The sequence below is a fragment of the Pelophylax lessonae genome, assembly GCF_965119305.1.
Source record: "Pelophylax lessonae genome assembly, chromosome: 4".
NCBI lineage: Eukaryota > Metazoa > Chordata > Amphibia > Anura > Ranidae > Pelophylax > Pelophylax lessonae.
The window spans coordinates 567,737,424-567,762,133 of NC_138771.1; the positions used below are offsets into that span (position 1 = coordinate 567,737,424).

General features: G+C 47.0%; 1 protein-coding gene across 2 annotated transcripts in view; it reads left to right on the forward strand.

The window, feature by feature from the left end:
* SLC39A14 (solute carrier family 39 member 14) overlaps positions 1–23,360 on the forward strand; it is a 60,816-nt gene extending 37,456 nt beyond the window's left edge. For both annotated transcript variants that reach the window (XM_082255784.1, XM_082255783.1), the window contains exons 6-9: positions 4,780–4,956; positions 5,426–5,633; positions 13,685–13,869; positions 22,993–23,360. In XM_082255784.1, coding sequence (XP_082111910.1) covers positions 4,780–4,956; positions 5,426–5,633; positions 13,685–13,869; positions 22,993–23,139 — 717 coding nt within the window. In that variant the 3' untranslated portion in view covers positions 23,140–23,360. The remainder of the gene's footprint in view (positions 1–4,779; positions 4,957–5,425; positions 5,634–13,684; positions 13,870–22,992) is intronic.
* Positions 23,361–24,710: the final 1,350 nt, after the last annotated feature.

Sequence of the window (24,710 nt, forward strand, 5' to 3'; positions counted from 1 at the left end):
GATCATTCAGAGATCCTCGCTGAACTTCTGGAGAGAGTTTGCTGCACTGAAAGTAAAAGGGGCTGAATAATTTGGCACGCCTAATTTTTCAGATTTTTATTTAACAAAGTTTGAAATATCCAATACATGTCGTTCCACTTCATGATTGTGTCCCACTTGTTGATTCTTCACAAAAAATTGCAGTTTTATATCTTTATGTTTGAAGCCTGAAATGTGGCAAAAGGACGCAAAGTTCAAGGGGGCCAAATACTTTCGCAAGGCACTGTATGGGTAACCTTTTACTGGGGTGCGAAGATCTGAAGTTTTTGCACTTAGGTCGCCCCTGCTCGGACTTAAGACAAACATCAACGGCTGTTTGCAAACCTCTATTCATCACTACATGCCACTGTTGCAAAGATCAATGTACCACAAATTTTGTTTTTGTTTTTTTTGTTTTATTTATTTATTTTTGTCGAATGGTCTCTAAAAATGGATCCTTCAAAAACCTCTGTTCAGGGCAGAGAAGAATAGAAGTCTGAAGACCGCTCATGGTTGTTACAATTAGTGCAGAACAACAGAAGTGAAGATTTTTGAACTTTAATACCAAAAAACGCCAGAGAACTCCTGGTGGCAAGTTCTTTGCACTTGAGTTCCAAGTCCAATACAGAAGCTGCAGCTATTACATTGGGGCCACACTCTATGTATTGTAATGCAACAGGAAGAGAGCAGAAACACCCAAACTCCCAGGTTGACAGTACAGCAGGTCATAGATGGATACTTTTTCTTTTTTTTTTTTTTTGATTCCTAAATCCACACAGTTGAGATTGATAGAGGAATCGTCCCTGTTTGGACATTGCATTCTGAGAGTGAAACACCTCCACTGTCAGGATACACTGATCAGCGGCTGCAGCAACTGGCCAAACTTTTCTGCAAGCCCATTCGACCGAAGTTGATTATTAGATCAAAATGAAGCTGTTCCCTGCTCAGCGGGCCGAATTTTAATCCATCTATCACCAGCTTTACACAGCCGTTAACAGACCGTCTTGCCATCAGAGATGGAAGAAGCTAGTAGGATAATGCTGCACACCAAAATACATAAATGGGAATCTGTATACATTGCACTAGCTCTTGCTGTTTGTCCTATTCACTGGGAAAATTAAACAAGCGATCTTTCTTGGCACTACAGACAAGTTTGTCCCTTCTGAGGACTACTTGCATTACCCTAGTTTTCTTATAAGCTAGTCCTTTTTGAACTGTAGCTGATAGCTTAAAGGAGAAATCCAGGCAAAAAAAGTTTTTTCTCTTTTTGCTAATGTTCTATCTTCACTGAATATGCCATCCCAGTGGTATATTTGGGTTTTGTGCTGCCCTAGGCCTTAATAAACTTGTACACCCCCTAATTTAAATATGACCCACCCCTTCCTGTTCATGACCCTCCTTGACATCTGTAAACCACAGACCACAACCACAGTATATAAGTGCCCATCACGGTAGCCTTATCAGTGCCCATCAGTGCAGCCTCAGTACTGCACATCAGTGCAGCATATCAGTGGCCAGCAGTAGAGCCCATCAGTGCTGCCTTATAAATGCAGCCCCATCGGTGCAGCTTATCAGTGCCCCCCTCATCAGTGGCAATCGGCGCAGCCTATCAGTGCCGCCTCGTGCCCATCAGTGAAGCTGATCAGTGCTGCCTCATGCCAATCAGTGCAGCCTCATCAGTGCCCATCAGTGTAGCATATCAGGGCTACCTTATCAGTGCAGCCTCATTTCTGCCTATCAGTGCAGTTTATCAATACTCGCCATTGCTGCCTCATCAGTGGCCATCAGAGCAGCATATCAGTGCCTATCAGTGCAACCTCATCAGCGGCCATCAGTGCAGCCTATTAGTGCCCATCAGTGCAACATATCAGTGCCCATCAGTGAAGCTTATCAATGCTGCCTCGTGCCCATTAGTGTAGCATATCAGGGCTACCTTATCAGTGCAGCCTCATTTCTGCCTATCAGTGCAGTTTATTAATACCCACCATTGCTGCCTCATCAGTGGCCATCAGAGCAGCATATCAGTGCCTATCAGTGCAACCTCATCAGTGGCCATCAGTGCAGCTTATCCGTGCCCCCTCATCAGTGGCCATCGGTGCAGCCTCATCAGTGGCCATCAGAGCAACATACAGAGCAACATATCAGTGCCCATCAGTGAAGCTTATCAGTGCCGCCTCGTGCCCATTAGTGCAGCCTCATCAGTGCCCATCAGTGTAGCATATCAGGGCTACCTCATCAGTGCAGCCTCATTTCTGCCTATCTGCAGTTTATCAATACTCACCATTGCCGCCTCCTCAGTGGCCATCAGAGCAGCATATCGGTGCCCATCAGTGCAGCATGTCAGTGCTGCCTTATCAGTGTAACCTCATCAGCGGCCATCAGTACAGCCTTATCAGTGCCCAACCTTATGTCACTGGATTAGTAAGATTTTTTTTTTAAGATAGATTTGGACTTGTGTTTGCTGCCACTGATTGTAATCATAGGATTATTTCACCTATTTGTATAAAGACTAGGAATTCCATAGTCATTATACAGATAAGTGAAATAATCAGTGGCAGCAAGCACATGTCCAAATATCTTATAAGATGGGGGTAATGTTACTAACCTAGTGACATATTGCGCTAGGACATATAAGAGAGCAGGTCCTAAATGTTTTTGCCATCATATACAATTGATGCAATTCAGTATGCTCGCTCAAGGACAAGGATGTTTAAAGAAATTTAATTTATATTATTGACATGCTGCCTGCCATACCTGGGGGTGGAGGAGGGTAGGTGGAGCATTAGGCTGCAGTGCAACACCTATTAGCATTAGCAGCCGTCTGGCCAGTTGTATTAAGTGTGGGGGGTGGCCTAGGGTCCGTCCGAATGTCCTCACCAGCCGGTATTATCATGACCGCTTTATAAGGGTGCCAGACCGATTTGCCTCCTGGACCCTGCCCTGCAGCCCAATTTGCTCCATAAGACTGGCACTATACTAAAAGTGTAGCGCAAGCCAGAGGGGACTCTTTTCGTGCGGGAGCCGGGAGGAGGCTTTTGTCGTGCGGGGGTGAAGCTTTTTTTTGCTGCCCCCCTGCAAACTGCCACCCTAGGCCTGGGCCTTGTTGGCCTAGGCCAAGATACAGCACTATGCCATCTGTCTTCTTAGCGCAGTAGTGTCCTTGAAATAGCCTGGTAACTTTCAAATAAAACCTTTTTAATCCCCAGTGATTTCCTGTTTGTGAGACCAGTGGCTGCTATTTCTCCGATGCCACCGGTCTTGTCACTTCCAATTTGTAGTTATATCTACAGCAAGCAGGGATGTACTTCTGTCCCTGCTTGCTGTAGTGGGCAGGACGGGACTCGGAGACCTCCCTGTCTGTTCCGCCCATGTCCTAAATATGACCGCCCCCCTGGACTGCTCTAAAAGGCTGCATTTGTGTGTAACCGTGCTGCCTGTCAAATGGTCTCACATGCAGCAGAGAGACGCTTGCAAGAGCCGCTCATTGTGTGAAACTGTCAGGTAATGTAACTGCTTCCAGGGAAAAGACTAATTTGAATAAAATGTTCCAAGTTAAATTCCAGCTTTTTTTGCAACCAAAGCATAGAAGAATTTTGGTACGTTACACTCCTACTGCAATGCTTTATATTTCTCTAAGGTATACACTTCCACATTTAAGGCTTCAACATAAGACGGTGAGGATTGAACAGGGGCACAAACATTTTTAACATCAATCATAAGGGCTTTGCGTGTATGGACTGAGAGACTTTACTGGCTGGAGATTGGAGTCTAAAACCAAAAAAAATTCCCAGTTCGCTTACTAGCCAGCCTGCAACAAGCCAAATTTACCCTGTGTAACCGTTCACATTAAAAATAAGGGGTTTGATTTGCACACATTTGCAAATCTATGCGCAAGTTGCAACGGCCATGTCATGGCACGGCAGTGTACTACAGTTCTAGCACTATATTTTTTAGAGACCCCCAAGTTGGAGCACGTATAAAGTAATGGCAGGTATAAAGGGTAGATATTAAGCCAATTAAGGGCAGGTATGCCTGGAGGGAGCACACCCCTCCTAAAGGTACAGGGACGCACTGGACACTCAGCAAAAGCACAATAGCAGAGAAGGTATCCAATGCGTCCCCGCACCAATTCACCAACCATGCAGACAATTCGCATGGCAACCACCCCAACCTTTTACTGGCCTTTGCAGCAAGGAGCACATGGAAGGGCGAATGGAGACTACCTTAAAGCAGTTCCACCCCCCCCCCCCCCCACCCAAACAATTCACAGTCAGCAGCTACATTTACTGTAGCTGCTGACTTTTAATATTAAGACACTTGCCAGTCGTTGGTGTTTCCATCGGCTGTCGGGTGCTGCTGCCATTTCCTGTAAGGCAACCAGGCAGTGAAGCCTTGTGGCTTCATAGCTGGTTCCCTACTGTCCATGTGCGAAGTGGGCTGCGCTCTGACTGGCCTGGCAGCAGTGGAAAGAGGAGGAGGGGGGACGATCTGCTTAGTTACCTAGCTGTGGCGAGGTCTGACGGAGGGTGGCAAATGTGGCACCAGAGGGAGGAGGAGAATCACATGAGCGCAAGTTCCACAAGCGATTGATTCTTTAACTGTAGGTGCAGTATATTTTATATAATTTATTTGGTATATTTTATTCTATATTAAACACTTGTTTAGGTTTCGCATTACAGGGCACTGTACAAAGTTAGTTTTTTTTTCCTATGGGTGTTACTAGGTATTAACCTTCCTCTTAACTGTCCTGCATATCTCCAGCATGGTCACAGTCACTACACGGCCGATGCCAGGAAGCGTGATGCTGAAGAAGGAGTCACTGAGAAGCTGCAGAACGGAGACCTGGATCACATAATTCCTCCTCCAGGTGGCAGCGAATCTGACCTCCGACAACCTCTTGGTGATGAGAAAGTTGTGGTGGGGTCGCTGGCAGTACAGGTTGGTTATATGCATCACGCACATGTCAGAATGTATCTTGCAATAGTCTAATTATATAAACTGCTGAGAAATTGTGACAATATTTTGAGGGATTTAACCCATTACGCAAGCTAAGATATTTTAAATGGTTTTGTTTTGTAATTATCCATTAGAATTCCATTCTAGCATACCATTAGCTGAAAACTAAAAATCAGACAGCTTGTCTGCTCATTTCCTTTTTTAATATAAAATGGTTTTAATGCAAAAACCCATCTGTCAGTGGTATTCCTGGCATATTGGTTACATTGTAGTCTTTAATATATGCTTTTATGTGACAGACTGCTGTAACTCCGTGCACTGGGAACATGAGCTATGGACAGCAGTAAGAGTACTTCTGACAGTGGGGTTCTTGCGACAGAATATCAAAGGGTAATTTTAGCAAATGCTCAGTTTAGAGTAGAAACCTATCATTTGTTTTCCTCCCGCACAGGACCTCCCAGGTCAGCAGAGTTCTTGCTACTGGTTAAAAGGGATCCGTTACTCTGACATTGGCACACTGGCCTGGATGATCACACTCAGTGATGGGTTACACAACTTCATAGATGGACTGGCTATTGGAGCCTCGTTCACAGTTTCTGTCTTCCAGGGTGTCAGCACGTCAATTGCTATCTTGTGTGAAGAGTTCCCACATGAACTGGGTATGGATAATTCCTTCAATTGCCTTGATTGAATGAAAATGTATGTTTGTATGTCTTAAAGGAAGGGTTAAAAAAAAAAAAAAACGCCTTCAGAAGTAGAGGTTGGCTGAGTTTAGGTTTGTACATTCATTTTTTTTTTTTTTTTATAATCAGTATTTATTAGAAATATTTGCCCAATGTCTGTGGGGAAATTCCTGACATCAGCAGAGCAGAGTGCACCAACACTATATGTCTATTGGTCCTACAGTTGCAGATTGGAGGATTGCAGACATAGGTGTGATAACCACTAGGGTTACACCGATTATCGGCAAGGCCGATATGCACTTTCACCAATATATCGGTATCGGCCCCAGAACTGGCCGATATTGCCGATTTTTTTTATTTTTTATTTTTGTGAAGTCATTCTGCCTTCTTAGGCCGCCTCCCTTGCCTTGGACAGCCTTTTGTCTGGAGTCAGCCAGCCAGCCACCCACAGGCCCTTTGCTTGCCAGCCAGCCACCCACAGGCCCTTTGCTTGCCAGCCAGCCACCCACAGGCCCTTTGCTTGCCAGCCAGCCACCCACAGGCCCTTTGCTTGCCAGCCAGCCACCCACAGGCCCTTTGCTAGCCAAGCCACCCACCCACCCACAGGCCCTTTGCTAGCCAAGCCACCCACCCACCCACAGGCCCTTTGCTAGCCAGCCAGCTACCCACAGGCCCTGTGCTAGCCAGCCAGCTACCCACAGGCCCTGTGCTAGCTAGCCAGCCAGCCAGCTACCCACAGGCCCTGTGCTAGCCAGCCAGCCAGCTACCCACAGGCCCTGTGCTAGCCAGCCAGCCAGCCAGCTACCCACAGGCCCTGTGCTAGCCAGCCAGCCAGCCAGCTACCCACAGGCCCTGTGCTAGCCAGCCAGCCAGCCAGCTACCCACAGGCCCTGTGCTAGCCAGCCAGCCAGCTACCCACAGGCCCTGTGCTAGCCAGCCAGCCAGCCAGCTACCCACAGGCCCTGTGCTAGCCAGCCAGCCAGCCAGCTACCCACAGGCCCTGTGCTAGCCAGCCAGCCAGCCAGCTACCCACAGGCCCTGTGCTAGCCAGCCAGCCAGCCAGCTACCCACAGGCCCTGTGCTAGCCAGCCAGCCAGCTACCCACAGGCCCTGTGCTAGCCAGCCAGCCAGCCAGCTACCCACAGGCCCTGTGCTAGCCAGCCAGCCACGCACAGACCCTGTGCTAGCCAGCCAGCCAGCCACCCACAGACCCTGTGCTAGCCAGCCAGCCACCCACAGACCCTGTGCTAGCCAGCCAGCCACCCACAGACCCTGTGCTAGCCAGCCAGCCACAGACCCTGTGCTAGCCAGCCAGCCACCCACAGACCCTGTGCTAGCCAGCCAGCCAGCCAGCCACCCACAGACCCTGTGCTAGCCAGCCAGCCACCCACAGACCCTGTGCTAGCCAGCCAGCCAGCCAGCCACCCACAGGCCCTGTGCTAGCCAGCCAGCCAGCCAGCTACCCACAGGCCCTGTGCTAGCCAGCCAGCCAGCCAGCTACCCACAGGCCCTGTGCTAGCCAGCCAGCCAGCCAGCTACCCACAGGCCCTGTGCTAGCCAGCTAGCCAGCCAGCTACCCACAGGCCCTGTGCTAGCCAGCCAGCCAGCCAGCTACCCACAGGCCCTGTGCTAGCCAGCCAGCCACGCACAGACCCTGTGCTAGCCAGCCAGCCAGCCACAGACCCTGTGCTAGCCAGCCAGCCACAGACCCTGTGCTAGCCAGCCAGCCACCCACAGACCCTGTGCTAGCCAGCCAGCCACCCACAGACCCTGTGCTAGCCAGCCAGCCAGCCAGCCACCCACAGACCCTGTGCTAGCCAGCCAGCCAGCCAGCCACCCACAGACCCTGTGCTAGCCAGCCAGCCAGCCAGCCACCCACAGACCCTGTGCTAGCCAGCCAGCCACCCACAGACCCTGTGCTAGCCAGCCAGCCACCCACAGACCCTGTGCTAGCCAGCCAGCCACCCACAGACCCTGTGCTAGCCAGCCAGCCACCCACAGACCCTGTGCTAGCCAGCCAGCCACCCACAGACCCTGTGCTAGCCAGCCAGCCACCCACAGACCCTGTGCTAGCCAGCCAGCCACCCACAGACCCTGTGCTAGCCAGCCACCCACAGACCCTGTGCTAGCCAGCCACCCACAGACCCTGTGCTAGCCAGCCAGCCAGCCAGCCACCCACAGACCCTGTGCTAGCCAGCCAGCCAGCCAGCCACCCACAGACCCTGTGCTAGCCAGCCAGCCAGCCAGCCACCCACAGACCCTGTGCTAGCCAGCCAGCCAGCCAGCCACCCACAGACCCTGTGCTAGCCAGCCAGCCAGCCACCCACAGACCCTGTGCTAGCCAGCCAGCCAGCCAGCCACCCACAGACCCTGTGCTAGCCAGCCAGCCAGCCAGCCACCCACAGACCCTGTGCTAGCCAGCCAGCCAGCCAGCCACCCACAGGCCCTGTGCTAGCCAGCCAGCCACCCACAGGCCCTGTGCTAGCCAGCCAGCCACCCACAGGCCCTGTGCTAGCCAGCCAGCCACCCACAGGCCCTGTGCTAGCCAGCCAGCCACCCACAGGCCCTGTGCTAGCCAGCAAGCCAGCTACCCACAGGCCCTGTGCTAACCAGCCAGCCACCCACCAAAGGGTGCCAGCAAGCCAGCCATTAAGCATTAATTAAAAATGAACACGTTCAGTACCAGATTTGTATCAAAAATGGTCTTTATTTTTAAAAACTTTAAATGTACACAATATCGGCCGATACCGATATGCAATGGCCAAAATATCAGTATGGGCCCTGAATTAAAGGGCCCTATAATACTATCCTTAATAACCACCTTCTATTTGCTTTTCCTCCAACCTTTTCTGCTTTTCCTTTGTACTGTCACTATGCTTGTTGTGGTGTAGCATTAGCTGTCTGTTTATATGGTAATGCCATTGTATTGTGATCATCCATTGGTCAGATCCTGCTGAAGATGTACTGTCCTATGTGCCCCAACTGTGGCCCCTAACATCCTCAAAGGGCCACATGTAATCTTCAGTATTTGTAATGCTAGAGAGGACTACCAGAAACTGCAGACATACTTAGGAACAAAAATAAATACATAAAATGGCTTCCCCTATACCTATAGGTAACTGGGTAAGGCAAGTAAACTGAATGAAGCCTACCGTAAGCCAATGTTCACTGATTCACTGCAGTATGTCAGTGTGACCCAAACAATGCAAAACAGTTGGGCGAGCAAGAACCCAAAGAGTGGTTACTTCAAAGGATCCCACAGTATTGACAGGTTTATTTACCAAAGGCGTAATTCTATATAAAAAATGCATGTCTAAAATACACCTCTACCTCTCCCCAATTAAAGTGAGATGGTTGTCCATAGCACCAGCAGAAGCCGCTTCACACTTTATGCTCACCATCATTCATACCCCTGTGGCATTGGGGAGATTAAACTCAAGCAGTTGGTGCATTTACACTGAGTTGCGCCAGTCTATAACTGTATTTTATGGCAGGTCAGCCCACTTTTAATAAATAGAAAGTTAGTTGCCCATGCATGGGTTTCTTGCACATAAATTCCAAACAACAAAAATGCTGATCCACCTGGCACACTTGTTTGGCAGAACCGTTGCACTTTGTTTGTTTGTTTTTTTTACCAGTCCCTCTGATCGCATTGTCCCACTGTCCTGGGTCACTTTTGGCCTCCTTAGCTTTTTTTTTTTCAAAACAGTGAGTTTATTAACAAAAAAGACCAAGAGTTTTGCAACAACGTATGCAAGAACTGTGCATTTACAATACAGGCATGGCATGAAAACCGTGTACATAAACGGTGGCATTAGCCCACCATGGCAGATCTGTAAGGCAGGCAGTGCTAGAGAGTGAACAAGAAAGTTTCAAGTGACCCAATGTAGGGATCAGTTGCAAGTGTCGGATCTTTGCGTCCAACGATCCCATATTTTATTAAATTTGGCGGGGTTGCCCCTGTGCTTATACATAAGTCTATGATAAAGCAAGAGGTCATTCACCTCCGCCACCCACTGACTCAGCTCAGGGGGGTGTTCTCACATCCATTTTCTGGCAATTAGTTTTCTAGCTAAGAAGAGCGTGGTGTGCAGGAAGGAGAGCAGGGCTTTGGGTAAATCTTCGTCTGGGTATACTCCCAGAAGACACTGTTTAGGGTCTAGTTGCACTGGGGAGCCCATTTTGTCATGGAGTAAGTCTATCACCTGTTTCCAGTAGCCCTGGACAACGGGACAACTCCAGAGCAAGTGAAAGAAAGTACCCACCTTCGCGTGACACATCGGGCAAGTAGGGGAAACTTCAGGTCGGTATCTGGACAGTCTCAGTGGGGTGAGGTATGTTCGGTGCAATATAAACAATTGTGGAAGTCGGTCAGAGTCAGAGATGTATAGTAACTAAGTAGAACTACTTCACTACTGTACTTAAGTACCGAAAGGCGGTATCTGTACTTTCCTGGAGTAGAATTTTTTTCTCCTACTTCCACTTTTACTTCTCTACATTTTTTCGATGATTTCAATACTTCTACTCCGATATTTTTTTTTTTTTTGTGCTGCATAGTTACTCGTTACAATTATAAAAATTACCACTGCCAGAACAGTAGATGGCAGGTTTCATGAAGCTCAAAACATGTGTATTATCAGCGCATACGAAAATAAATGCTACTGTATGTATAAATAAAAGCTGCATTTGAAATCATAAAAAACAATATGATGTTCAAACTTTTGACTTCTTTCTTTATTAACTACAAAACACAGTACTTGTACTTTTACTTTCAGTACTTGAGTAGCAATTTTTTTTTCAAAACTACTGGTACTTTTACTTTCAGTACTTGAGTAGCAAAATTTTTAGAAAAACTACTTGCAATACTTAAGTACAAAAAATGTTGAATACTTTAGTACTTCTACTCAAGTCACTTTTTGATCGAACACTTCCACTTCTACTTAAGTCACTTTTTGATCGAGCACTTGTACTTTTACTCAAGTATGGGTTTCGAGTACTTTATACAACTCTGGTCAGAGTTTAGGGGATACCTTCCTACACGCCTCAAGGGCATCGTCCCATTCCTCATTATCTATATGTCCCACATCCACCTCCCATTTAGGTTTAACAGCATATGCCAGAACAGTGGAGGAGGGGGTGTGCAGCTCCACATAGAGGATAGAAATCAAATGGTGCGGGTCTGTGCTTCTGATAATTTCAAGAACAGAAAGAGATTCAATAGAAGGAGGCGTAGGTTGAAATTGAGCGTGGAATGCATGTCTCACCTGATAATACCGAATCAGCATATGGGGTGGCAACGAATGGGTGTCAGTTCTGCAAATGTGCCCAGTCTCGACCCCCGAAATATATGCAATAGGAAAAAGATCCCTCTGCCGCTCCACTGCCCTGCATCCGGCAGGGAGTGGAACTCGGGCAGGGTGGCGTTGTGCCACAGGGGGGTGTGAGCATGAAAAGGCGGGTGGTGCAATTTAGCCATCACTACCCAGACCCTGCTGTAGTGGTACAGCAGTGAATCAGGGCTCCCTGTATCCACATTACCTCTCACACCCCTGAGGACCAGTGTTAATTTCGTCGACTAAAACCGACTAAAACGTTTTCGTCGACTAACACAATTCAGATGACTAAAATACGACTAAAACTAAAATGGCATTTTAGTCAAAAGACTATAACTAAAACTAAATTGAAATTTGCTGCCAAAAATTAACACTGGTGCATGCTCAAAGCATAAATAATAACATATTAGATTTTTCACTCCAGGACCAGCAGTAGTATATAATGAGTTTGGAAATTGTAGAGAAATGCTTAAATAATGCATTACAAATTACAATTGAACTACACCCATTTGATTATAGATGACTAAAATGAGTTTTAGTCGACTAAAATGTAGGGCGTTTTAGTCGACTAAAATATACTGGAGTTTTAGTCGACTAAATACGACTAAAACTAAAACACTTGCAGAAGACTAAAATAGGACTAAAACTAAAATGCCATTTTAGTCCTAAGACTAAGACTAAAACTAAATTGAAATTTGCTGCCAAAATTAACACTGCTGAGGACAACCGTTAAGGGGTCACCCGATTGGTGGGACCAGCTGGGGCACAGAAGGAAGCGTTGTCTGTCCACTTTATCCACATGAAACCGCTGCGACAACTGTGCAGCCAGGTAGTACAGATTGAGATCCGGTAATGCCACCCCCCCTAAATTAGAAGGGTTTTTGAGCTTGCGCCAGGAGAGTTTTTGTGTCTGCTCTGTCCCCATACAAATGGTTTGAGCAATGATTCCATTTGCTTGAAGATTCACAAAGGGAGATATATCGGGGAATGCCAAAGGACATATAGAATCTTGAGAAGGAGGACCATTTTAATGAGGTTAACCCTGCCCATAACACCCAGGGGCAATTTGGCCCATATCTGGGTTTTGGATTTAATGAACGCATAAAGGGGTTGGATGTTATCTGTCATGTAATCCCGAGGATTAGAGGTTGCCAATACTCCCAAATACTTTATCCGTGGGACCCGTTGTAGAGTAGAGGGTGAAGGGGAATTAGGGGGGAGGGGGTGGTCTATAGGGAGAATCTGGGACTTGTCCCAGTTGATCTGAAGGCCCGAGAATCTACCAAATTGTTTGAGGGACAAGGCCGCGGTCAGTGAGTTGTCACGGTCCGCCAGGTACAGAAGAGTGTCATCCGCATACATACTGATTTTTTTTCAGTTAAGGGGTCTATCCGCAATCCGTGGATGGCAGGGTCATTCGGAATAGCGATGGCAAGGGGCTCAGCCGCTAGAGCATACAGCAAGGGGGAGAGAGGGCATCCCTGTCTCGTCCCTCTGGTGAGTGGGAATTCTGCAGAGGCCCTGCCATTGGCCAGGACTCGTGCGACCGGTGCATCGTGTATAGCAGGCTCTCTTCGCTTTTAGCTGCAGTGTCCATCTGCACGGCCCACTTCTGGCCTTTGGATTGGGGTTCCTCTGGCACCTCAATAGGAGCCAACCTGACTCCTGGAAGGAGACCACCTTACTTCTTCCTGGGGCATCACTGACCCCCCTTGGTGAGAACCTCTGTCTCTTGACTTATGGCTGGGGCACTCTGACCCCTGGAGGAGACCTGCAGTCTCCAACTGGGAACTCTGAGCTATCCTCAGACCTGAGTATATAATGACCCTGCACACCTGTGTAATCACAGGACAGATTGCAGGTGTCTAGCAAAACTTGGACACAAGATTGAAAGTTCGGATCCAGAACTACAGAATCTGGATAAAGTACAGCTTTCTTTACTCAGAAATGAGTCCTGAACCTTGCATTAAAACTTATTGAAAATCCAGTGTCACATTTTTCCTATATTCTCAGTGACCTGTTCTCTCACTGTCACACCCCATACAAACCTAATTGAGAAAAAGAGACTGGACCTACTAAAGTGTTGGTTGTAGACTGACGATATGCTGCAAAAGATGGTGAGAAACTAGGAGCCTGTTAGGATAGTAAAGAGCCTTCTGTTAACCCCTTTACAAATCAGTGCCCTAACTCACTACAGACTGCTTGGGTTTGAGAGCCAATAAGTACCAAGGGGGCAGACAATGGGCATCGGGGCTCTAGTCTAGAATATAATAGTACTGTGATCATATAATGTTCATTGTCCACAAAGAGTGTTAAAGAAATCGTAGTGCCCCCAGTGGTTAGCTCATGGTAGGAGGTGTACTTTTGTACATTGTGAAATAGAATTTTATTATGCTCCGAGGTCATGTCCTTCTGGAAGGTGTATATAATCAATATGTTCTGTGATAGCATTGCATGTAATCAATATAAATAGCGTGGTATGCTGTAATTGTACCATGTTGAGCAGCCGACGTTTTTTTTTATCTAATAACACAAAGGACATGATAAAACCATTTCCTTCATAAGCCTGCTGTAAACTTGAGAAACTTTTTAACATCACAATGTTCTTCAGAACTAAAGTTCAGTGTCCTTGCGTACATTTGTTTCCCATCAGATTGTGTTCATTTATAGTAATCCTTTGTGTTTTTGTTGCAGGAGATTTTGTCATACTGCTAAATGCCGGAATGAGCATTCCCCAGGCTCTTTTCTTTAACTTTCTGTCTGCCTGTTGCTGCTATTTGGGGTTGGGTTTTGGAATCCTGGCTGGCAGTCACTTCTCTTCCAACTGGATCTTTGGCTTGGCAGGAGGGATGTTCCTGTACATTGCACTTGCTGACATGGTGAGTACAAACAAGCAGTGACCTTGTCCTGTCCTATTAGGTGCCATGGAAGACCCAATTTTCCAAGAAATGTTTTGATGAATAAATGTGCAGCCAAACTTTCATTTTATCTTTCGTTATTGGGTACCTTCCTGGAATATATTTAGTCTCAACTGATAATGCATTTTAACCACTTACCGCAAATCGACGTAGCCCTATGTCTGCTGCAATAATTGGCTGTATCGTGGGTGATACGTGCAGCTAGAGGAATCATCCCGGTACCATTTTTTTTTTTTTACAGCCAACAGTCAGCTGTCAGGCAGTAACGACCGATGCGGCTCAGCTGGTTTGAGTCCCGATCAATGCCGGATTCGGCTTCAATCGGGTCTCCCATGACGTAACCCGGAGGCAGCTTCCACGACGTCACGTCCGGGTTACTCGGCTGCTAAAGGCGCTGAATTTAAAAAGTGACTGTATTCAAAAATGCCTTTTTCGGCATTTTGAATACATTGAAGTGCAGTGGAGGGGTCTAGGGTCTTTTAGACCCCCCAGTCCCTCCATAAGAGTACCTGTCACTGCCTATTGCTGTCACAAGCAATGTTTACATTGCTTGTGACAGCAATAAAAGTGATCAGATTTTTTATTTTTTTTTTTTTAAACCTGTGCTAAAATTAATAAAATAGGGAAAAAAAAATGTTTTAACCGCCCCGTAGCCATGAGCTCGCGCACAAAAGAAAACTTAAACGACGTTGCGCCCGCAAATTAAATTGCTGTTCGAACCACACATGTGAGGTATCGACGCGTTTGCCAGAGCGAATGCAATAATTAAAAAAAAAAAAAAGAGCTACTCTAAACTGGTCACCATTAAAAATTCTTAGTGTCACCTATGGAGATTTTTATTGACCATAGTTGGTCGCCATTCCTTAGGTGTGCGCAATTTTAAGCCGTAACATGTTGAGTATCTATTTACTCGGCGTGACATAATCCTTCACAATATACAAAAAAATGGGCTAACTTTACTGTTTAGTTTTCTCTTATGTCCTCTGACAGTCGCCGCCCATTCAGTTAGTCTTCACTAGTGGGTAATGGCTTCCTCTGCAGGAGCAGGCTAGGCAGTAAAGGGTTAACAAACAAAAGTCTTTACACATAACACAACTCTAGGGGGCTGTTCCTCAGCTATTACCCATCATCCACTAGGAGCTACTCTCCAGTTTTATGCTGCCTAGCGTCAGGAGTAGGCTAGCTCTTCCATGCTGGGACCTAGCGTCTCAGTTTCTTTGTTTTTTCTTAAACAAATGTTTTTTCTTTTGAAATTCGCTTTTTATTTTCTCTCACTATCGCTAGTTAGTCAGGGAATTTTCCTGGAGGACTACAAGCGACAGCAGAGCTGGGCCTCGCACTGGATAATATAGATCCTTATGGAGTCCCAGCCTGCCAACGAGCTTCGCAGGTCACTGGTGCGCCCTGGCCTCGCAACAACAGTGCCCCTCGGGATGGGGACGAGCCTGCGGAGGTCCATCTTCGCCGGGGGGGTGTCTAAACTCCGGAATGACTGTGTTGCTAGCATCCCTCTTTGGCTGACGGCACCCCCACTCAGGCTAGGAGGTCTCCCGTTTCAGAGCGGTGCCCGCATTCTCTGGACTGGTGAGTACTACTACCCCCTTGTCCCTGGGACTGGGACCTGTTGGGGGGGTTCTGTGGGCCCACTCTTAGGGGATGGCAGTGCTTGCGGTCTCTGCGATATCCCCCTTCTGGCCAGCATGGTAAGTTTCCCTGGCCCTGCTGAGGGCACTGTGCGGTGCACTGGCTGTAACTGGGGGGCATGGGGGGGCTCTGTAGCGTCCAGGGGTTCACTCTGGGGTTCCCTGTGGTGGCCAGATAGTGCTTGTGGACTTTATTTGGCACCGTTTAGCATGGCCACCATCTTGGGTGAGGGCCGACTGGCTGGGCTCATTGTAAGGGCAGCAGCCATTTTAGCTCCCTGTTCTGGCACCGATTAGGCGCCATCTTGGGTGTGGGCAAACGCCTAGTAAGGGCGGCATCCATTTTGCCTGTAATTCCTCCCAGTGACTTTCATTAGGCACCATTTTTTTTGTGGCTCAGGGCGGCCATAGGCCTCTAGGGGGTGAGGTCACTTCCTCCCTCCTCTCCTTTTCACTGAGCAGCGTGTGGAAAATACGAACACTGTGGGGGATTTTTACTGTTTTCTCGGGCATTATCATGTTGAAACGTTTTTCTCTGCTGGCTATCACCTTCTCTGAAGGGGCTCCACAGGTAGTGCAAGTTGCGGTGGGGGTCCGCGGAAGCGCTGTTTTAAAGGGCCAGGATAACCGTTTCCCCACAGACCTGGTTGTAGCTTCAGGTACTCCTGAATCCTCTTCCATGGCTTCATTATATGCCGACTTTGGCATCCAAAGTGGATCTGCTGATGTCTGAACGCACTTATCACAAACGGCCTATGCCTTCGCAGTCTTCTGACTCAGAGCCCGATTTGGTTGCCACAGATGACGTCCCCCTTGAGGGGTCCCAGTCTTCCCATTCGGATGGTGAGGGGGAGGAGTCTTCCTCTACGACGGCGCGGTAAAGTGCCGCGGTTGATGCGCTCATTAGCTCCGTTAAGGAGACTTCATCTTGATGATGAGCCTTCCCTGTCGGGTAAGCAGGTTTCCTTCGGTTCCGCACAGCGCAGAAGTCGGGTCAGGTTTTTTCCCCTGTCCCGAGGGGTTTCACAAAATTGTGAACGACCAGTGGCATCGCATTATGCATGTGCTGACGGTACCTAAGCGGTTTTCACACCGTTATCCTTTTGCGGATCCTGTTGATAACCGTTGGACGGTGTCACCTACAGTGGACCACACTGTTTCTAGACCATGTAAAGCCACTTTAATGCCGTGGAGGGCTCCCCGGTGTTTCAGGATCTGGCAGATGGGCATGGGAGACGCCTTCCCGCCATATCTACTTGGTAGCGGGCTCTCTGCTTACACCTGTGTTCGCTTCGGGGATGGTTTCCCAAGCTATCGCGGAATGGACCAGGGCACTAAGACGTTAGTGACGGAGTCGGTATCTCCAGCTGCCTTGGACATGGTGGCTGAAGTGACCCAGGCCGTGATGCCCCTGAATGAGGCCTCTTTGGTCACACGGCTGTCTGCGGTCGGGGTTGTGATCTGCCGCATTGTGTGGCTAAGAAGCTGGTCGGCTGACCACGCTCCCACAAAGACTGTCTGAAGTCCCTTATGTGGGTAATCGCCTTTTTTGGGGACACTATAGATGAGTTGATTAAAGGGCTTACGGGGGGCCAGAGTACTCCCTTTTTTTTTTTTTGCCTCAGGCCTCTATGGGTAAATTCACCCCGCACTAGGCGGGGCCCTTCCCTTAAGGCTCACTGTGACCCTTTTCGAGCCTTCGGGGCACTGGATAAAGGGAAGTCCTTCTTCACGTCCTCGGGTGGTAATGAGAAGCCATGGTCAGGTAAGACCAAGGGCGGTTAGGCCTGGTTTGGCAGCCCAGTCCACCTCTGCCTGGAGTGATGCCCTCACCAGTTTGCAGGGGTGAGGGGACGTCTGCGTTGCCTTCAGGAACCCTGGTTGTCCGGAATTCAGGACAGGTGGGTTCACAAACTGATTCGTTCAGGGTACAAGATCAAGTTTCGATCTCGCCCGGCAGACAGGTTCTTTCCATCAAATCGCCATCTGACTCCCGCTCGTTTCAGAGTTCTCATGGGGGCGGTACAAGATTTGCTCGCCCAAGGAGTCATAGTGCCAGTGCCTTCACGGGACTAATTTTGCGGTTTCTATTCCAACCTGTTCACGGTGCCCAGAAGAGAGGACAAGGTGCGTCCGATTCTGGCCCTGAAGTCTCTGAACCGCCTTGTGCGGGTACAGAGGTTCCGGATGGAATCGGTGGGGGAGTCGTTGAGTCCAGGGCCTCCATCAACTTGAAGGATGCGTATCATCTGCACATCCTTATCTACGTGGGTCATCAGAGATGTCTCCCCTTTGTGGTGTTGCCCTTCGGTCTCGCTTCGGCTCCCAGGGTATTCACCATATTTTTCGCTCCAGTGCTGGCTTCACTGCGTTTCAGGGGGATTGCGGTTCTCGGTTACCTGGACGTCCTTCTATTATGGTCGAGCTCGTGTGCGACTTTGTCGAGCGATCTGTTGGTCACGGTTTCGACACGCCTGGAGTTCGGGTGGACCGTCAACTTTCAGAAGTCGGCTCTGACCCCGTCAGTTCATCACCAGTGCCTGGGGATGGTCCTGGACTCAGCTCAGGCACGAGTTTTTCTCCCGGAGGACAAAACTCCAGTCCCTGCGAGAAGTGATCAGGTCCCTCAGGGACAACTATCTCTCCTCTCTGCAGGCCTGTATGTGGTCCCTGGGTCTGATGGTTTCGACTTTCGAAGCCATCCTGTTTGCTCAATTTTGCACGAGAACTCTGCAAGCGGAGATCCTTGGCAGGTGGGACAGAACGCCTCAGTGGTTGGACAGGTGGTTTTCGCTGAGCCTCCTAGCAAGATCGGATCTTTTGTGGTGGCTCCTTTTACCATCTCTGACACAAGCCAAGTCCTTCCGGCCTCTGCTGTGGGCAGTGCTCACCACAGATGCCAGCCTATCGGGCTGGGGTGGAGTTCTGGGCACGCTTTGTGCCCGGGGGACGGGGTCAGTGGAGGAGGCCTTTACCGATGGACGTCTTGGAGCTCCGAGCTGTCAAGCTATGCTTGTCGTGTTGGTCGTCAGCATGATTGGCTTCAGGGTTGCCCGGTTCGGGTGTGGACGGACAACGCCGCGGAGGTGGCTTACTTTAATCGCCACGGGGGCATCAAGGGTGCCGAGGGGTCCTTGGCCCAGGTCCTCTCTTGGGCTGAGATGCACGTTCACATTCCGGGTGTGGAGAACTGGCAGGTGGACTATCTGAGTCGCCAGACCCTGGACCAGGGAGAATGATCCCTGGTGGTGTGTACCTCCTGTGTGCCCGGTTGGGGACTCCGGACGTGGATCTGTTCTCATCCCGTCTCAACTAAAGGGTGGGAAGGTTTGTGGCCAGAACCCGCGATCCTCTGGTGGACGCCATGGACGCGTTGGTGGTGCCCTGGCACCGGTGTCGGCTGATTTTATGCCTTCCCTCCGATTCAACTGTTGTTCAGGTTCCTTCGCAGGTTGGCATCGGAACGGGTGTGGGTCATTCTGGTGGCCCCATACTGGCCGCGTCGGTCTTGGTACGCTGACGTTGTGCAGATGGTCCTCGAGCCTCCCTGGCGGCTTCCACTGTGAGACGGTTTACTGTCTCGAGGGCCGATCTTCCATCCTGCTTTGCAGTTTCTGGCTTTGACGGCGTGGCTGTTGTAAGCCAAGCCTTGAGAGACAAGGGTCTCTCGAGTGCTGTCATTACTACCTTGTTGAAGGCTCTGTAAGTTTACCTCTGGTATTTATTTACCATCGCACCTGGAGGGCGTATATTGCCTGGTGCATGTTGCAGGGGTTTCATCCCCGCTCCTCTTCGGTGGCGAGGGTCTTGGCCTTCCTACCAGAAGGTGTGGATCAGCGTTTGGCGCTGGCCATGTTTTGAAGGTCAGTTGTCGGCCTTGGCCTTTTTTTTTTTTTTTTTCCTCCCTTGGCGACTAATTCCTTGACTCGCACCTTTTATTGAAGGGGTGTGACATCTGGCTCCCCCAAAGGAAGCTCCTTTGCCGCGGAGGGACCTGATCTTGGGTTTGCCCCCCTTTTGAAAACATCAAAGACCTACCTCTGCCTGTGTTGTCCCAGAAAGTTGCTTTTCTGGTGGCTGTGACCTCTGCTCGCAGAGTGTCTGAAAAGGCGGCTCTGTCTTGCCGCTCACCTTATCTGGTTGTTCATAGGGACTCAGTGGTCTTGCGACCCAATCCCTCTTTTCTTCCCAAGTTGGTATCTGCTTTCCACCTCTACGAAGATGTTGTCTTGTCTTTGCTTTGTGTGAAACCCGAGCATCCCAAGGATATTGTCTTACTTTCCTTGGGAGTGGTTCGGGCGATCGGGGTTTTCCCTGTCCACCACGGAGTCTTTTCCTAGGTCTCACTCCCTGTTTGTCCTTCCTGAGGGTCCTCGGAAGGGTGTGAATTTTCATTATTTGAGAGGTTCTGTTTTTTATGCTGCTTTGGTAAGCAATGGTTGTGCTGTGCAATAATGAAAGTGTATAGGTTTGTGGGCCCACTGAAAACCATGCACTCCATGTGCGACTGATACCTCTTTTAACGGTCCTTACTGTACTCCAGGCAGATGTAAAAGACACAAAGTAATGCAGCCCTGTATGCCTTAAAAAATCATTAGAAGTATTTTTAAACACCAGCAGTGTAACTACCCGCATTTAACCTGACCTCAACATCTTGCAGTTCCCTATATAGCAGACCTCAGAATGGAAAAAGCAGCACAAAATTCAGTGACCCTACAGAACAACTGAAAGGCAATAAGAAACATGCTGATAGGAGGAGAGAGCAGAGCGGCAGAGAGATGAGTTGTTCAGTCTGCAGCTTCTCATTTACTGCACAGTCAATGGGTTGGGGGAGGGAAGAAAGAAAAATCTAAACTGAAAAAATATGGACAAATACAAATGGATAGGATGATGAAACTGCTCCTTTTTTCTATTTATGTATTTATATGGGTAGTTGGTGGTTTGCCTGGAGTTTAGATTTAAACAGGGATGAATGATTGACTGTATAGTCTCTGATGTAGACCAAGCATGTACATACATACCTTTTTATCCCAGCAACATGCTTGTTCCAGGTAAGACAAACCAGGTAGGGGAAGACATCCAGGTAATGAAAGGAGATTAGGATGACAGGCCTGAAGTGTTCACCTTCATATTGCGTAAAACCAGCTGCCATGTGACTATCATAATCCTGTTCCCTTTAAGTATACTGATCGCTCCATTCCCATAATACAACAGGTATTTTCTGTGCTCTCATCTTGCCTAAACTGTATCATGATCCATGCACTATAGTGGTGCTCTCCTGTAGCAAAGAAAGGAGGAAAACGTTGGCTTTAGTCATTCAATTTTCTCCTTTCCAAATGATTTGTATTTTAATCCAGCTGTGCACAGGATAAATTGTTACTTTGACTATTTTTTTGTTGAGTTTCAAACACATTCAAGTTCTCCTTTTTTCTAAGTTCATGTACTTGAATCCTACAATGTCTAGGAAAGATTGCTACTTTCCATGTGAAATCCAACAAATACTTTTAATTTTAAGATACATTTTTTTCTGGCTCTGTTATCTAATAGAACATGATTTTAATAAAAAGCTCTTGGCTTATTGTGCACACAGCTCTACCTACTGGCCAGTTTGAGGCATTTCAGAACTTCCTGTGGAAATTCTATGAATAATCTGTTTCACAAGAGGACCATTCAGTTTGCTCCTGAAAGCCATGGCTCTTAGAGTGATTTACAGTTTAAATACCCCACGTCTTAGTTCTCTGCAGGCTATGGCCTGAGGGAGAACAATGTGGCTATTTAGTGTTTGGATATAAGCTACAGCAAAGCAAAAATGAGACGATACTCAAAAGCAATCCGGTTTCCAGGTCTAACTCCTAATGTAGCTTGGACACTGAAAGCAGATGCTCAATGTGTGTTTGTTTTTTTTTTGTTTTGTGTTTGTGTTGTTGTTTTTTTGTTTTTGTGTTTTGTTTTTTTTATTGCACCAGATATGCCCTTGTGCGTTTTCCAGTGCAAGCAAAATTCATAGACCTCAGAAATGTTATTTTGTAGTAGAACTCATTCTCACAGGTGTTTTACAGGTACATTGTACCTCTGCTGCATTGTTAGTGTGGTGCTCTGTTTTTTCCATTTCCAATGAAAATTTGTTTCTTTTAAAAAAAAAAAAAAAAAAACTGATTTTCTCTCCTTTTTGAAAGCAAGGAGAGGAAAGGGGAGGTATGTGTAGCTGGAGATAGTAGCATTTATTACTTTGCCCTACATGTGGCCATGCTATGGGAAGCAACTTGGTTTCTTAACAAGCTGTACATGAGCTCTAAGGCTCATGCACATGCCTGTACCTAATTTACTGTATTTATGCAGCTGGCAGCAAGATCCTGCTTTAAAAAAAAAAAAAAAAAAACACCCCTTTTTAGTCAGCAAAGGTTTCCATGTTTTTTAACCATGCATTTGAATGCATAAACATACAGATACATAAAGTTCTTCTTTAAATCACTAGCTTAAATTTACATGTATAGATGTTTACGTGCATAAACTACTGATCATGGACTTATCCATTTTTATTTTACAGTTCCTTACACAGTGCAATTTTCACCAATGTAGATGCATCTCTGTGCATCAGATACAATATAGCAATGTTTTAGCAAAAAAAAAAAAAGATCCAATTCATAAATTAGAATACATCCTCTAGGCTTATGTGCATGAGCCCTAAAATAACTTGACTTTTGTGGTTGCAGGCACATTGGAGATACTCACTCATTCTAAAATTCACAGTAGAAGCTCTGAGGTCATTGTCTTTTGACAGCCTTTAAATGGCTACTGCAAGAGCTCTGAGAGAGAAGAGCTTGGCTACTATGTCACTACTGAAAGGGAGAAGCAGGAGTTGCTGAGCTGCTAAGAGAATGACTTGACTATAGTGGTCCTGTAGTGTGTATGAACCTAAGAGTAAATATATATTGTATTTATTTTTACACACTCTCCCCCCCCCCCTTATTCTATTTGGATAGTGTGCCCACTATAAGGGAGATTCACTCTCTCTATTTGTCTTGGTCAATGTTGTCACTGAAAGTCCAATAAGCACAAAAGTTCTGGTGACTACCAGAGATTTCTCTCACTTTGGACGATTTCTTCACGCCTCCCATTTTGGCTGTGGAAAATGAAGTAAAGGGAAATTTCCCCAATGGGACTCAAATGGCAAGGAAACCAGACAAAGATTTTTAACCCTCCCTTACGCTATCCAAAATGGAAAAGAAATGTTTGCCTTCAGTTCTACTTTAAGAAAAAGGCTTGAACCCTCAGATAGAAAATTGAAAAGAAAAAAAAAAAAAGAAAAAATTACGAATAATTGATTAGCAAGAATGGAATATAACGTATACTTCATTTTATTTAAATGAGCTGTCTGTATAGAAATCAATCAGTTGACCTGTTAGAATCCATCTTGATTGCTTTCTTTTGTCTTTTTTAGTTCCCGGAGATGAATGAAGTAAGTAAGGAGGATGAAGAAGGAGATCGACCCCTCACTCCTTTTCTGATCCAGAATGCCGGCCTTCTCACTGGCTTCTCCATTATGCTGCTGCTTACAACATTCTCTGGTCAAATCCAGCTAGGATAGCCTGGGTGACACAGAGGCCGACGAGTCCTTGATATGACATCCCTAATTTTTGTTTCAAAGGGCAGAAGAATGGTGATCTAAATGTGACCAAAGGGAGAGGGATGTTAATAGCAACATTCTTTTCTCATATGTATGGAGGGAAAGCACCAGATATTGGCGTATGGTGATACATCTGACTTCACCTCACAGAGAGGTCATTTTTTTTTTTTTTTTTTTTTTAATTTTTTGTTATTCTAGCCATCTTGCTTATGAAGGTTCTGCAGGGGACAACAGACCCACCAGTTCCGTGTCACAATATGGCATACAGATGCAATCATGTTCCTGATTTTGGACATAATAATGTATTGATTTTTTGCAGCTCTTGCAGATTTCTCCACCCAGTGTGTCATCACCTGCGCCGATAATCGCCCGCTCTCCAGTTGCAACAGTCTCTGTAATGGAGATGACACTGTGTTTCAAAGACTGTTTTTAGAGAGTTTATCATATTGATAAGTGGTTTATATTCCTCCAATATATGGACCAAATCAACTACAAAAAAAGTTGGGGTAAGATATTTTTTCCCCCTACACCCTTTAAAAAGGCAAATGATCTTTTCTCCCATCCAGACTGTGCTGAATAGTACTTCATTATTTTTTTCATAATCCGTTCCGTTACCGTTTACCTGGCAGTGTATTTGCATTGGTTTACCGCTGATCAAGAAGTACCGAGCCTTGACCGAGGACAGCTGTCTAACCCTGACCAGCCCCCTGGTTCCTCCTTGCTGCTGCTTCCTTGACACCCAATAGTGTTTTGATTTATCTTGAATTACAAGAGAGGAAGAGAAACCAAGAACCTGATCTGTATGTGTGATACATGGACTGCAGTGCAATAAATCCTATATGGCAATAGAACTCTCTTGAATAGCACACCTATTAATGTCAGAGGCCATCATCGGTTTTGATTTGCACACTGAAACTGTGCTTGCGCTCATGTGTATGACTTGATATTATATTTAATGTCTGTGGGAATAGTACAAGCCCAGCATTAGAACTCTAGATAATGCTAGAATAGCACAGCTAAGGAATGTAGAATGGATGTGTGATTTTGTTTTCTAAAGTAGCATAGTCCAGTGCTCCCCTCTTTTACTGCCACTCTTCCCTTAGGTAAGCTCCTTTTCCTAAAAAGGAACTCTCCTCTCACAGGGGTTTCACATAGAGAACTTGCTAGCGTTAGCCAGGGAATTTGGGTCCATTTTAATAAAAATAAAAAATTGTTAGTACAGTATCTATGAACAAGCTAACCTTGCACGTTTATAATTTTTTCTCGTTCTGCCCTCTGGGTTAAATGAAAGAAATCAGTTTTATTCCCCCATCGACGTTAAACAGCATGGATGGAGCAATCCCCCAGCCAGCCATTGTATTCTGACTACTGCTACACCCCCAGCTCTCAGTATATCTAGAAGTAATTGCATCCAATTGGCTGCAGTCACTATTTGACTGAGAATTTTTCACCTGGCTCCTTTTGAGACAGCTAATTCAAAAAAACTCAATCATAAAAACTCAATCATACTTCACCACCGTATTCATTACCTC